Source organism: Rhizophagus irregularis, chromosome 18 (genome assembly GCF_026210795.1).
Source record: "Rhizophagus irregularis chromosome 18, complete sequence".
Classification (NCBI taxonomy): Eukaryota; Fungi; Glomeromycota; class Glomeromycetes; order Glomerales; family Glomeraceae; genus Rhizophagus; species Rhizophagus irregularis.
The window spans coordinates 3095311-3112204 of NC_089446.1; the positions used below are offsets into that span (position 1 = coordinate 3095311).

At 25.5% G+C, this 16894-nt stretch overlaps 1 protein-coding gene across 1 annotated transcript; it reads right to left on the reverse strand.

Moving 5' to 3' along the window:
- Nucleotides 1–6555: 6555 nt before the first annotated feature.
- Nucleotides 6556–11586, reverse strand: OCT59_010284 (uncharacterized protein; the record flags this gene model as incomplete). The annotated part of the gene is made up of 8 exons (XM_066132915.1): nt 6556–7193; nt 7280–7626; nt 7698–7797; nt 7873–9107; nt 9193–10702; nt 10825–10881; nt 11010–11084; nt 11458–11586. The coding sequence occupies 8 exons, from the start codon at nt 11584–11586 to the stop codon at nt 7164–7166; spliced, it is 3483 nt and encodes a 1160-aa protein (XP_066000514.1). The 3' UTR covers nt 6556–7163.
- Between the last annotated feature and the right edge of the window lie 5308 nt (nt 11587–16894).

The window sequence follows — 16894 nt, forward strand, 5'->3', positions numbered from 1 at the left end:
TTGTAATAAGTATAAATATTTCTTTTGAATTGTAATTCCACATGGCGTATTAATATATTATTATTATACTTGACGCGTCGTTATTCATAATAAAGTTTTTTTAAACAAAAGGATGTAACACATATTATGGAAGAAAAATAATTTAAAAATACATTTTAGGATCATGTCATCATGGGTGACTGCGTTATTTATGAATGTGGGGTTATTTTTTTTCACATGTTTAATAAAATGAGTCAATATAACAACGAAATTGAGTCTAGTATCTAAAAGTTTCTTTGAAAAAATTAATTCTGGATTTCACATATTTCACATGTTATATAACTTATTTCGGATAATTTGATTATTTTTCCTTAAAAAAATTAAAAAAAGAAAATTATATATAATGATATATATATATAGTAATTTATATATGATATATATATATATATATAATACAGTAATGTTATATGTACCTTATGTATGTACAATATATGTACAATATACAATAATATATTGTAATATGTCTATTCAAAGATACCGAAAATGAAAGAGAATTCTTTCAATGATAAAGTGATTGTTGTTAAGGCGATGAGTTTTATATGATCAAAAATGGAATTTATTAAATAACCAATCAAAAATAATTTATAAAGGAAACCGACGAAATTGTTTTAAATCTGGCGTAATTAAAGTTTACTATTAAAAAAAAATGTATCGGCGTCAAAAAGGAAAAATTTTATATCCAAATTTTTTTCAATTTTTGACAGATGACCACTAAAAAGAGTTTACCGAATCATTTACAGGAATTTACAACGCGTATGAAAGAAATAGTATTATCTACTGCTTGCATTCGAAATATTTCTTAAAACATAATTTTGTAATAAAAAAAGTAATGAAAAAAAAAAAGCTTGTGATTTCTCCCGCTCTTTCGAAAATATTAAATCATGTGTAACGGTAATTCCCTATCCAATGAAATTTAACAAAATCTCGACGGGTTTTAAAATGATATCATATTAATAACGGTATTTTACTTTATAAAAATTCATTGACATATGTTATCTAATTAAAGTGAGTAAAGATTAACAAGTTTACGTAATTAAAAAATATGTTATTTGAATTTATTTGAAAATTTCCCATGAAAAAAAGAAATCAAATAATAAAATAAATAAAAAAAATTATATTTATATATATTGGTCGTACAGTTTGAAACCGTCCTAAAATTATGATAATCAAAATGAAACTAAACCGGTAAAAGATAATATCTGGGAACTGTTACGCGGGGAACATACTTTTTATGGTAGATATTTTCGTAGCACACTGCAAAATAAATAACTTTGGGGGAAAAATTATGGTCCAAAAAAATTCCCCGTGATACCTTGAATATTTTGAGTTAGGATAAGAATTGCGATTATTATACGAGAAGTGATGAAATATATATTTCTTAAAGAAAAAAACGTGCTGTAAATAATTAGGGTTGACGTAAAATAGATGAATCATCAGATGCCATTCCATGTATGCTGAAAATCTTAAAAAGGAGAAAGATCAAAAAACAATGAAATAATATAAGTTAAATATATATATATATATTTATACCTATGATTCGTGCAATTAAAGAGATAATATTGTGATGGGTGTCAGCATGTTTTTGTGTGATGTGTGTACGACAAGTAAAATTCATGGATAATTTTTTGTGAACCGTGAAATATGAACCATTTAAACTTGACTATTTACTCATGCTAACTAAAGTAGAAATATGGTTCAAAAATCAAAAGAATTCTTATCAATTTTCCTATTGTTCGTTCATCGTAAATCATTAACGAATCTTTTTGAGATTCCCCTAAAAGGTTTTCTTCAAAATCAGTACAAAAAGGGTTTATCATTGAATAAATATAATAATAATAAATTTGGTTGTGATGTGAATATATATTTACATATGTGTGTGTGTGTGTGTACACATACCCGAATTTTTATTAAAAAAAAAAATAGAATAGAAATAGAATAAAATAGAATAAAATAAAAATATATTTCAATAAAAACAATTTCGGATATTAATCAATTATTATGGGCTAAAATTTTTTTTTTATTATTCTATATCCAAATATATAATTTTAATGAGGTTTGTAATATAGAATCGATTTTTGTCTTCATAAAAAGGTGTAAAAATAAATTTTATTACAAGTAAAAAAAAAAATTTGAGTTTTTATAAAACTAAATTTATATTTTAAATAATGATATATATGTACTGATATGTAAATGTAATACTTAACTACTGTATTTGTAATTTATGTAAATTATATATATATATATACACATATATTATCATTATTTCATTATATAGTTGAACTGCAATGATACTGCATTATGCCAACTATACTATAATTATATTATGCGATTATATGCATCATTGTAAATATTTATTTATATGTTGTACTATAAAAAAAATATCATATATAAAATATACTGTAATTTAAAATAAGCGGTATATTTAATTGATTTTAATGACATTCTTTTTGACAGTTTACATTATGCAAAAATACTGCCCAAAATTAATATTAGATTATGACATGCATATCGAAAGTATTACAAACATTTTTTTTATCGGGTTTTTTTTTTATTTTACAAATATATATATTAATATATTATTTGATAATAAATGAATATATATATATATATATATTATTTTATATTATTTATAGTAAATGCAATTATTACTTTGATATTAGTGGTTAATATATTTCAAATAATATTTCAAAGGAAAAAAGTTTTTTATCAAAAAAAAAAATTTTTTTTTTTTTAAACGAATTATAAAAATGAATAAATCAAAAATTGCATTAAAAAAATGTGTCAAAATAAAATTGATTTTTGATTAACCATTTTATTACGCCTTTATATTTTCTATCTCGTGAAAGTAAAATGTATTTTTATCTTTTAAATTCAGGATATGCATCAATTGATTAGAATTAATTTCCTTGTAAAGAACTTTTAAATCTGATAACGCAATAAGACCGCCGACATCAAAAAACACGTTTTATTGCATTTGAAATGTACATGTTATTCTTCTTCAAGCATAGAACAATGAAATAAATGGTCTAAATATTCTAAATTCGAGTTCATTGATTTTGTAGTGAAGTTTTGATTTTCCAAGCATGACATGAGAACATACATTTTTTTATTATTATGAGTAATAATTATTCAATACATTACGAATACATTGTGAGTACATTGCGAATACATTGCGAATACATTTCGATAAAAAAATTTGTACTAAAAAATTTGTGCTAAAACATACGAATCAAAACTTAAAAAAAAAAAACAATTTTAATTTTTTTTATATAGAGTGTTGCCGTGGCGGGATGAAAGTAAAGTAAAAGCGGGTTATTGACTTGTTCGGTTTGGTAATACAACATTCGATTGACGGATATATTCCGAATTTATTAATCTCAATATTATCATTTAATTCAAAGGAAAAAGGTTTATAAGAGATAAATGATTAGTCATAGGATGAAACTTTTTTGTATATTCATCCGCCAATAGATAAATAAATAAATAAATCAATAAATAAATATTTATATATAAATCAACTCCTTTCCTCAGCCATAACCCTTTCACCTTTTCTTATTTTTTTTTCTCATTTTTTTTCTGCGTTCTCTGCGCCATTTCTTCTTTTCTTTTCAAAAAGTCTTCTATTACCCGTTTTTTTAGGGTTGAAAAATATACGCGTTAATAATATAAGAATCATATAAAAACCATATAAATATTATAAAGTTCATCGGAACTTGATAAATAAAAAAAAGTTCTGACCCGTTTAAAATATAAATTTTATTGAACGGAAAGTTTCGTCCCAAACGAAACGAAACGAAAATAAATCATCGTATAAATTTCCATCCAATCATAAATCACTATAAAATTGTTGAATCGTGTACAGTAAATCCATGCACTTAAATCATAAACATCATATTAAACGATACATAAAATCTATAAATTCATAAATGATATAAATGATAAATTCCATAAAATCTATAAACTATAAAATTTATAAATTCATAAAAAAACCTTATAAATTGTAAAAATCCATAAATTCAATAAATTCGATTGTTTTGACGCGTCATATTCTTTCAAGTATATTTTTTTTTTTTGGAAGCACATTTCAGCACATTTCAGCACATTTCAGCACATTTGAGTACATTAAACACATTTGGCACATTTCATCACATTTGACCACATTTAAACACATTTGAGCACAATCCCATTTCTTTTTTTTTAAAAAAAAACCACAAATCGTATACGATCCTTTCTGGAAGAAGAAAAAACTTTTTTTTTATAATTAAAATATATTATACTTTTGATTTTACTAAAAATAATAAATAATGATACACGTTAATTAAGGTAATTAATTTTTTTTTTAATAATAATTAGATATACTTTTAATAATAAAAAAATATGATGATATAATACTTTTTTTTTTTTTTAATGCTAAAAAAATGATGATATATAATATATAACAATTAATTGATTAACTAACTAAAAAAAAAAACTTTTTTTTTTTTTTATATAACTTTTTACAAAAAAAAAATTATGCTATTATAATATATATAATAATTCAAAAACTCGAAATTTTTTTTTATTATTGTTAAATTTCCTCATTAAATTTTTCTTATTTTAAAAAATAATAATAATATAATCTTTTCAAACCCTTCTTGATCCCTTTGTTTTCAAATATAAATTTTTTTTTTTGTTTTTTTTTGTTTTTTTTTTATAATCCTTAAATTTTTTTAAAAAATTTTTCTTATAATTTTTTCTTAAAAATATTTTTTTTTTTGTTTTTTTGATTTGATTTTTTTAAATTTTTTTTTGATTTTTTTTTGATTTTTTTTCCTAAATTTTTCTTAAATTCATAATTTTTCTTAACTATCATAATATTTCGCCATAAATATTTCTCCATAATTTCACACCAATCTTTTTTACATCACATTTTCTTCAAAATTTGCTTCATCATTCTCATAAAAAGAAGAAAAAAAAATCATAAAAAGAAAATTATCATAAAAAAAGAAATATAAAAAAAATCATAAATATTATCTTATAGCGTAAATAATTCGTATAAAAAAAAATGAGAATGAATGAAAAAAGGTAGGTATAACATATATAATAACTATTGCCTTCTTTTTCCCTCTAATATAAACAAATATAAAAAAAGGTGAAAAAAAAAAATATCACACACGTACGATTTTGAAGTTTTTTTGAGGGTGTAAGTGTATGAATTTCTTTCTTTCTTTTTTTTTTTATCTATGTGATGAAGAACAAAAATGTTTAAAAATTTTTTTTTTAAAAAAAATAATCATCAAAAAAAAAGATCACGAAAAAAAAAGTCCTTCCAAAGACACGATGGAATTTTGATTGAAAATGTACAAAAAATGCAAGTGTTTTTTTTTTTTGGATTGTAAAAAATGCTTTGATAAATGATGATTATGAAAAAGGATGTCACAAAAAAAATCATTGCTTCTTCATGTTCTATAACGGGAAAAGAAAACAAAAATGCAAAAAAAAAAATGCAGAAAATATACTTGTGAAAAATGAATTTTGTCCCACTAAACATCCATAAAATGAATTTCACTACGAACATAAATGATAATGATAATGATGATAAAAAAACTAAAAAAAAAACCCAAAACATATTGAAAAGAAAAAAAAAAATATTATATATAATAATAATACACGGACAACACGTTGTTTTTCACACAAAATGAATCCTGATAACATACTAATAACACCAACTTCATAAGAAAAAAAAAATGTCTTTTGTAAATTATATCGTAAATTTTTTGTTGATAATAAGCGTCGGACATATGTCGCGTATGCAATATTTTTGATTCTTGCGTCGGTTGAATCCAAATTGATCGAACAGAGGATGTTATAAAGGATTGTCGGAGTTTTGATGATATTGCGTAAATTTTCTAAATTCGTATTATAAAAGACTTGTTGATGTAAAACGTCTGTCATGCTTATTGATCTGCGATTGACATTAAATAAAAGAACATATAAATATTAATAAATCAGATTATATTAATTAATACTTTATTTCAGATACAAAGAAAAAAATATATATTATTAAATTAAAAAAACCCCCTCTCCCTAAAAAAAAATTAATTACTAACCAAATTATAGATATAAAATATAAAAAAATAGAATAGAAATTGTTTCGCAAAAATTATTTGCGTACCATGTTTCTGATTAAACTTGTCGCAAAAGGAAAATTTGTACGCAAGTAGAATTAGCCGCGCTTTTTAAGGTATTGAATTACGATGGTGTTGGCGTTTTGTATGCAGGATGAAATCCAAACAATAGAGAACCGTAGACGGTATCAAAAGGGGGTTTGACTGCGGTTAGCTCAAATTGTCGATTGCATGAAAACTGGCCGTGTTGTCGTGTGATGAATTAGAAATTAAAGAATAGAAGAATAAATGCCTATGATTGTCAATGCTTGATGGATGAAATGAATGCTGTAATGTTCGTAGGAAATGTTGAAATTGAGAAAGATGAATAAATAAAAAAAAGAAATATAAAATCACTACACACAAAATTGTGAACAATAACAACTATATATTGAACATTTTCATTCCTAAAAAAAATTTTTGTTACCTAAACATATACTAATCTAATTAAAAGCATAATTTTTTTTGTAATCCCTTATCTAATCAAAATTCTACATAAGAGGAATTTTTGAAGTTTTTTTAAGAAAAATGATGTTGACAAGGGGGAATAAACAAACATAAAAAGAATTGAGACTTAAAAATGCATTGACATAAATAAAAAAATGTAAAGTGGGAAAAACGTTGATCAAATTTGATCAAATTTAATATAAGATGAAGCAAGTATTGGAGAAAAAGCGAAATAAACGGGTGTTCATAAGAAAATTTAGGGTAAGAGGGTTGAAAAGATTTAAGTTAACTTAATTTTTTTTTGTTTTTTTTTTTGTTTGTTGTGTTGAAAATAAAAAATATAATAATCAAATTGATTTTCCATAAATCAAACGAAATGGGTTAGTCGGTAAATCGGTTAAAAAAAATAAACGAGAATAAAGTTGAAATACAAAAATCGGTAGTCAGTAAAATCGGTTATCAAAAATCGGTTGTCAAAAATTGAGTTGTAAACGGTGGTTTTTAAGAGGTTAAATCAAAGTTAAAAATCGATTAATTGAGACTGCCAGTGATGAATGGGTGCTAAAATAAAATTTTAAATGTTAATAAATCTAAAAAAAAAATGAAAATATATATATATATATATATTTAATTGATTTTCTAAATACCTCTAACAATTTCTCGGCGTCCCATCTATTTTCAGGAGTTTTAATGAAACATTTTTCTAAGAAGTCAACGGCTTCCCATCCAATATCTGCTTTCTTTCGAAGGCGTTGAAAACCATATGGCATTTCACCTCTGCGCAATTTATCCATAATTTCATCATCACGGAATCTGCCCCAAGCAGCCTTTCCAGTCAAAAGTTCTAAGATACAGACACCTACAGACCAGATGTCAACTTTTGTATCATAAGGTCGATCAGGTCCAACAAGAACAACATCAGGGGCCATATATGGGATTGTTCCGACCATTGCAGTAGTAGAGGTTGGAGTCAAAGATGAAATACCGAAATCAGCTACAAAAAAAAAAATTATTCCAATTAATAAAAGTTATTTTGGAGAAATTTTGATAACATATGAAACATACCCAATTTAATTTCATTATTTGCAGTAGACAAGATATTGGAAAGTTTAATATCGCGATGGATGACACCGTTAGAATGTAAATGTTTCAAAGCGCCCAAAAGCTATATATATAAAATAAATTGTTAAATATCATTTAAATTCATTGAATGAAAAATGGGTAATTATTTTTTACTTACATCTCGAGCAATACGTCCAGCTTCACGTTGATTAACTTTACCGGCGCGACTAGTTACATCACCACGAGCACATTTTTCCATAGCGATCCAGACTTCACGTGTTTTACCATCCCAGCGTAAGAAACTTTCTTTGAAATCAACGATGTTTTTATGTTTGAGATTCTTAAGAACATAAATTTCATTAAAGATGAATTCCAAAGAGTATGAGAGTGGGACGACTTTGATGGCACATTCTTCACTGGGATTTGACAATGGGTGAGCAGTAAAAACCTTTGCAGATGAACCTTCATCAATAACTTTTTTGATATCATAAGATTTGAGTGGGTTTTCCATAACACTGTTTTCCGAAATCAAACGAAGATAATGTTGTAAAGTGGCAAAAGGATCTTTATTAACCGGAGGTGGAGGTGGAGGTGGGATAGCAGTGGAACATTTATCGGATGAATTGTCAATAGGTTGAGTTGCACAAGCGTTTCGACTTGATTCGGAAGCAGGTGTTGAGGCACGGGATGATGAATGATAAGCGGGTGAAGCTGCACGAGCGGTTGAAGCGTTTGAACTAGGGGTTGATGCACGTGAGGATGAAGCCGGTGAAATAGGACGGATTGAAACAGTTGGTGGAGATTTAGACCGAGGGTTGAATTGTTTAGAGACCAAATTTGGGGGTGATCGTTTAGAATTAACAGATGAACCAGTAGTAGTAGAGGCAGAAACAGATGTTGAGTCAATATCATATTTGGAGTTTTTAACCGAATTAGAAGTACCGTTATTTGTTGTTGAGTTGAGAGAGTTGTTATATTTATTGTTGTTGGGTTGTTGACAGTTAAGAGAGTTATTATAATGATGATCAGCATGTTGTGAAGTTGAGACCGAAGTTGGATAATTATCGTTTAAGCCATTTTTATCAAATTTAGAGTTATCGAGTTTTGTGTTTGGTTTATTTGAAGAAGAATCAGCAGAGGATTGACCGTATAAATCGTTATTTGAACCAAAAGATGATGGAGATGTGACCGATGAAGGATAAGAACCATTTTGAGAGGATAAAACCGAAAGAGTAGAATCGTCAGATGAATCAGATTTGATAGAAGACATTGAATCACGATGGGGATAACCATAATCTTGATGAATACGTTTTTGATTTTGGGTTGAAGATTTATTATTATTACCAGAGAGTTGTTGAGATAAAGATGAAGTGTAGACTGATTGAACGTTGTTAACAATTTTTTTGTATTGATCTAATTTATTATTAAAATATAAATATTGTTAGAATCAAAAGAATCAAAAGTATTTTCAATACAAAAATAATAGTGTTAAAATTACCATTTTTAGCCATAAAATTTTGAGAAGAATTTTTTATAGGAGAAGACGGATTAAAAGGTGCCCGATTTTTTTGACGAGCCATTTGTTGAACTTCATCAAATTCGAACTCATCATCGTCGTCATCTTCGTCTTCTTCCTCAACAATAGAATCCAAATCGTGTTTAGATGAAGCATGAGTTGACCATTTATCAAAGGATTCCTCATCATCATCTTCTTCTTCAACTTCGGTATTAACACCGCTAGGGCTTACGGAAGAAGCATCATCATCTTCACTTTCAGATTCGGTTCTATCATCAGATTCAGAATCTGCTTGATCATCAGAATTATTATCATCAGTTTCAAATTTGAATTCATCGGCATCACTATCTTCAGATTCTTCCATGACAACATTTAAGGCAGCAGCTTGTTTTCTATCTAAAGCAGAAGCGTAACGATCACGAGTCATTTCAGCATGCCTATCCAACATTTCAGTTCTATTAAATCCACCATTAATATTTTCATCACGATTCATAGCAGCAGGAGATGGTGCAGTAGGTCTTGGTGGATGAGGATCATTATTACTAACAAGATTTTTTTGATTATTAACTTTATTAGCTGGAATCAAATTACCACGAGTCTGAGGAGTAACCACACGAGGACGAAGTGATGGGTTAATATCATTTTGAGCTTTCGAAATATTATTATTAGCCTTTAAAAGTTCCTTAGACTTTGAGGTAGATAAAACTGGTGAAGGTTTTGGAGAGGACAATGGTGAAGGAGATTTTGAAGAAGTAGAAGACAAGGTAGGAGAATTTGGGTTTGAAACAGGAGTAGATTCCCCACGAATTCTTTGAATATTATTCATGACTGAATTAATAATTTTAGTAGGTTCATTGGAAGTAGCTTTCTTTTTTTCTTGTTCTTCTTCAATATAATTCCTCATGATTTCATTTTCTCTTTGTAATTCACGGTTACGAGCTTCAACTTCACGTACACGTTCTTGTAAAGCATCAACAATATCTTCAGCATCTAACAATTCAGCTTCTTTTTCACGTAACCAATCATCACGTTCTAATAAAATTCTTTTCAATTTTTTAACTTCTTCTCTTAATGCAATTTCAGGAGAAGCTGCACGTACATGAGATCTAGAATGAGCTGAATGACCATGTCCAGAAGTTGGTCTTTCAGGAGATGCAGCATGAGAACGTACATGAGCGGATTGTGTCGTGGTAGTAGGAGAAGTGGGACGACGTGATTTTGTTGAAACTGCACCATCACTTTTCTTTTTATCAGCTTTTGGACGAGCAGCTGATTGACCATTAGCATTTGGAGTTACTGGACGGAGTTGAGCAGTAGATGGTTTTTGTTTTAAGGATGGAGGAGGTGAAATTGATTGAGAATCATCCTTTAATTTTTTAGGAGATTTAGGTGGGGAAGAAGCTAAAACGGCTTGAACTGATTGTACGGACTGTTTATTTCTTTCAATGAAATTTTTTCGATTTCCATGTGGAGTTGAAGGTCTTGGAGATACCTAACAGAGGATTTTTTTTTTAATATAAATGAAAAAAAAAAGGTAAGAAAAATATGGTTCAATTTTTCTTTTTACCTTGTATAATTTTTTTTTTAAAGTATTACTGTATTATAACTATTTACCTTTTTTGTTTTAATTGTAATTGGGGTTGTCTCTTGTTCATTTGGAAACCAATGATCCTATAAAATAATAATAAAAAAAATTAGTTATATTATATGCATATGCAGAAATATGTGCAGATATATTCTTTGTTTTGATCTGACCAATCAAAGAAACGAGATAAGAAAAAAATTTTTTTTTTTTTTACCTTTCCCCAAACTTCTGACATTGTACTATACATACTATTAGGATTACGGTTCGAAGTGGTAATTGTGGGTGCGCCCTAATAAGTTACAAAATGAAAAACAACAATGATTTTTTAATTAGGTAAAATTTGAATGGCCTTACATATTTTTTTTTTCTTTTTTAACTTAAAATAAAATATATATAAATTAAAAATTTATTTTTATTTTTATTATCATCGATTTTTTTTTTTTCCCGAGTTAAAAAAACTTTAAAAAAAAAAAAATTTTTTTTTTTTTTTTTAACCCATGCACAAAAAAATTAATCCGCAATTCCAAACTATATAGATATAGTCATACACCCTTGGTCACAACTTTTTTTTAACATCCGCAGTTATCAGTTGGCGCAGTAATGAAATATATATATCTTAAAAAATTTTTTTTTTTTGAAAAAAAAAAAATCTGATACTATACCTGTTTGTTACCGCCTTTATCGGTATTACTACCCATACCACTTGTAGAAGAGTATGGATAGTGGTCTTTTATTGTGGGTGACGTACTATGGCGCACGGCAACAGGTTGTTGTGAAGGTAGTGCCGGCATATCTATTATGTAATTATATATATATATAATTTTTGTTAAAAAAAATTATTCAAATATTACTTTGTTGGATTCGGATTCTCGAGGAAAAAATAAATTTTTATGATAATAATAAAAAATAATTTTTAAAAACGCACCAAATTTATTATTAATATATATATATATATATTTTTATCAACCCGGGAAAGTTAAAAGTGGGTTGATTCACGATCGAATAAATTTGGTGGAAATTGAATGAGATAAAAAAAGAAGAGAGAAAGGAAAAGAGATAAATAAATAATTATTAAAAAAAAAAAGATTTTTTCAAAAAAAAAACTTTTAAAATTAAAAAGAATCAAATCGCGTATCATAAAACTAAATAAATATTGAGCACGTGAATTCTAACGAACCATCGAAAATTTTAAAGAAAAAAAAAAAAAAAAAAGATTTTTTTTTTTCTTTGAACTCAAAAATGAAAAAGATTAATAAAAGATATAAAAAAAAAGATAAAAAATGATATCAAAAATAGAAAAAAAGAAGAATAATATATATATATATTAAATATATATATATATCAAAAGAAGTTTTGATATATAAAGTTTTCGACTAACCTTGAAGGATAAAAAGAGTCGACCTTAGACGACTTCACTGTGACTTTCGACTTTTTATTATTTTCGATAAATGTTTTGTGTTGTTTTTACGCACTACACAAAAAAAATTCCAATAGTTATAAGGAAAATGATAAATATTTACTTAAAAAAAAGATTTAAATTGGGAGCGAAATGAAAATATATTAAAGTGCTTATTATTTTCTATTTCAAAAAAATTTGATAGATGTTATCAAAAATTCGAAGAATTTTTGAAAAAAACAGATTGCTTGTTGCTTGGTATGTCTTTATATATTTTTATATACTTGTACTTGAATATAATTAAAATATTATATAGATTACTTTAAAAATTTTATGATGTGTAACCATTGTATATATATTATTGTAAAAAAAAAAAATACATCTTAATTGGGAAATTTTCCCGGGTATCGGATGATCAAAAAATAAAGATATATAGATATATTAAAATTATTAAAATAAAATGTTCTAATAAAATGTATATATAATTGTTATATAATGTCATCAAATAAGCTCAAATATACTAAAAAATCATTTTTCTAGTTTATATATTTACGATAATGTTAAAATAATTAATCAAATTACTTATATTGTTTCAATATAAATTCTCATTTTCCAATTAGATTTAAGACTTATGACAGCTAGGTAACACATCTTTATAGTCTAAATTATTTATGTGATAATCACGTGATCATGCTAATTTTAGGCTTTGAGTTCTTTAACGTACAGTAGTTGTAGTCTAAGCGTGTAACCTGAAAAGCAAGTTTTTCGGATAGTTGAATAAAAGATATAAAAAGATCTACTTTTATGGGTTATATTAATCATCAGCACATGAATAAAACACCGAGGCACCGAGCGTAAAAGGGCGACCCTAATATTTGATTATGGCAAACAAAACTTTTTTTTTTTTCGACACAAAGTCTAAAAAAACTTTCTTTTTCTTCTTTTTTTCTTTTTCTTTATTTTAATTCTTTTTTTCTTTTTTTTCTTTTTTTTTTTGACATTCGGTTAATCTTTTTTATAAAGGATGTATACAATGAGAAAACAAAAAAACACGAGTACATCGATGAACATGTCAAAATGTACAACAGGTTTATAAAATATAAAAAAAAAGGATTGTTTTCTTTTTATGAAAATTTCCGAAAATATTCAGTTTCGTGCATTTAATTGTTTTATGATGAAAAAAGGTAGTTATCAATACATCTAAAATGCAATAATTACAATATATATAACAGCCTTATTGTATGTAGATTGATTCACAGCAGGATGTTAAAAGCAAGCAAGTAAAGATGTGCTTAGTACTGACCCAATTTACCGTTAATTACTTTATCTGAAAATCTTTTTTTTTTAAAAAAAAAAAAGAAAGAAAGAAAAAAGTTAGAAAGTATATTTTTTTTTTTTCGGATGCGACCATGGCGTAGAGATGAATTTGTAATTTTGCAGATATGAAGTACCTTTTACATTATCTTTTTTTTTTCTGATTTGTAAAAAAGAATGATGATTTATTTATTTATTTATTTATTTTATTTTTATTTTTATATATATATATATATATATAATATATGTGTATTTTTTTTCATTTAAGTAGACATTTTTTCCTTTTTAATCGATTGAAATTCTACCTCTATAAAAGAAAAGGAAACGGAAATGTGTTTCCAAATAATTTTATTATGGTAAAGAGAAAAAAAATCAATTAGTTGTTATTTAGTTTAGACCAAAATATTATTAATGCAGGGTTATTATAAGCGAACGTGGCGGATACATTGAAATCATTGAATCGGAGTGATCATCTGATTTTCAGCATATCATGGATTAAAAGGATAAAATATTTTTTTTTTTTTTTTTTTGACAGCCTTTTAAAACTTTAAGTAAGTAATAAATTTTTTTTTTTGTGAAGTGCAAAACATGAAATAAACAAACAAACATAACCGCATAGTTATTAACCAGAACTTTTGAACATGAAAGGAGGGAAAAAAAAAATTATTAAGGGGATAAAAAAAAAGATTACTAATTACTATCGTGGGGAGGCGTCGCGCCATATATACAATGTCAAAACATAATTTTTCTTTTGGGGTAAATTTTTTTTTTAAAAAAAATTACATTTTTCTTTTTTTAAAATAATTTACATGGTGTAATATCTCCTAAAAAGCTACTATAAAACTCACTTATTAGTCAAAGGCGAGCCTTGAATAAAATTAGAAGGATGTTTGTAAACAATTTAGCCATGAGAATAAACAAAAAGGTAAACAAATTCCATTTTAAAATTTAAAATTCGTCATATAACAAAATTACATATATATAATATATAATAATAACATATACGGTATATTTGGTCATTAAATGAATGACTTTTTACCTCATTTAATTTAGAATTAATTTCATTCATAAAGAAGAACCTGTTTTTATTAACAAGATTCAAGATTTCTTTCATTATTAATCTCCTTTAATCTCCTATTATTTTTTTTTTGTGTCTTATTATTTACTTTTTATATTATTACATATTATATATATTATATATTATATATATATATATATATATATATTTTATATATTTTTTTTTTATATATATTTTATATATATATGGTATAACTTTCTCTCATTATCGGTACAAAATTCCCTATTCAAAATGACATAATATGATTACGGCTTATTGTTCGGTTATTTCCTTTCAGAATAAATATTAGGATTATTAGTACCGAATGAAAATAATAATTAATATATTTATGGAAAAAATAAAACAAAACCTTATTATTAAAGAACTCTGCCACAATATAACATGATTTCCAAGATTAAATACTCGTTTTTACTAACAGTTAAATAATATTATTGGGTAGCATTATTTTCTCCTGTTTTCGGGAGTCATTGTATAAGCTCCCTTTTGAGGTTATTGAATAATTTCCATTGTTTATTTCAAATGTAACAATCTTTTATAAAATCTGTCAAATACTTACCATAATTCGACAAGTTGAAATATTTCCTAATTTATAATTTTTTTTTTTATAAATAAATTACCAAATAAATTACCAATTTATCACTAATCAATAAGGGTTAAACAATTGGCGAATCAGATCATTACACGCTTTGTCAATCAATTAATCAATCATCTAAACCAATTATGTTGAATCACACGCGATTTATTATTATATTCTCTCGTGGCAAAGAACCTTGCATCAAATATATTAATATTCAAAAGAATTACATGATGTAAATTATGTAAATTTAGTTTCCAAGAAAAAAATATCTCATGGACATATTAATTTAAGCTAAACTTTATATAATTATTAATAAACTTTATTATGGAACATCCGTTTCATTTCCGGTTAAACCCTTTAGATATTTTTGTCATAAGATCATTAAAAATCCTTTGTTATTAAGTCTATTGTTCTTATTTTAAAAAAATATTATCCTTAAAAAGGTAACACAATGCACCCGCAGTATTGAAAAAACAACATGTTATTGCAGGTGTCACCTTTTACTCTTTTTTTATCAGCCACACAATATCAAACAATCATGATATATTAATAAAAATCGTACATATGTCAAATTTTTCAAGCGCAGTAAAAAATAATTTAAAATATCTAATTATGGTATTAAAGAAGAGATAGACAAAAATGACGCGTTTTTTTTTTTCATTTCAAATTTTTTTTTTGGATTCAAAAAGGTTTTTTTTTTATATTTATTATTATTAATAAAGATCCCTGCATAATAAATAACAAATGATCTCTTAGTGAAGTTACCATATTTAGAAATCACATTTGAAAAATGTTGTACAAGCCTCCCGTTCAATTGTATTTGGTATGATATATATGATGTAATTGAAAATAATTTCCTAATTTCTTTTTGGTTTAACATATCAATTTGGTAAATCCCCCACCCATTTTAAACATGATATAATTATTTTTTTTATTTTTAACTTGTTTAACTTGTTTGATATCATATTGTCCGTACTACCATTTTGAAAATTTTTGGTAATTTCTTTTTTTGAAAGAAAAAAAAATGTAAACACAAAGATCAACAATTTGAAATTTCAAAAAATTTATGTATTTTTTTAAAAAATTTTTTTTTATTTTATTTTTATTTTATTTTTACCCTTTTTTTTTTTATTTTTATTTCTAATAATATTTTTTTTCATGTGAGGCAAATTGTTTTTTTTTTTTTATTCAATCCCAAAGGAATCCAATTTTGAATTTGATTTTCTAATAGAAAAAAATTATGAAATCATATTAAAAGCCAACGGGCATAAGTAACAAAGGGTATGCACATCCTATTGTTCAAAATAATCATAAATGTATTATCGAATAATTTTGTGTTAAATACTGCGGAAACTGCGGAACCTTAATATAAATTATATTTTTATATAGTGTGTCCGGTATATATATATTTATATATATATTCAACATCATTTTTATATATTCATATATTCAACATATCATTTATATATCATTTACATCATATCATTATATCATTTATATATATACAACATCCCATACACATCATATATATAATATAATACACAACACCATCATTTACTACTACTATATGTACATACATATGTACACTTTAATTATTTATATTGCAAATTTAATAAAAGATATTCCGTCACTCATAATCACCAATCTTTTTTAAAAAACCTTGTCATTTCTGGATTAATGTAAATGCGCGAGACATCCTAATGTATAATAATATAGATAATACAGTATGAATGC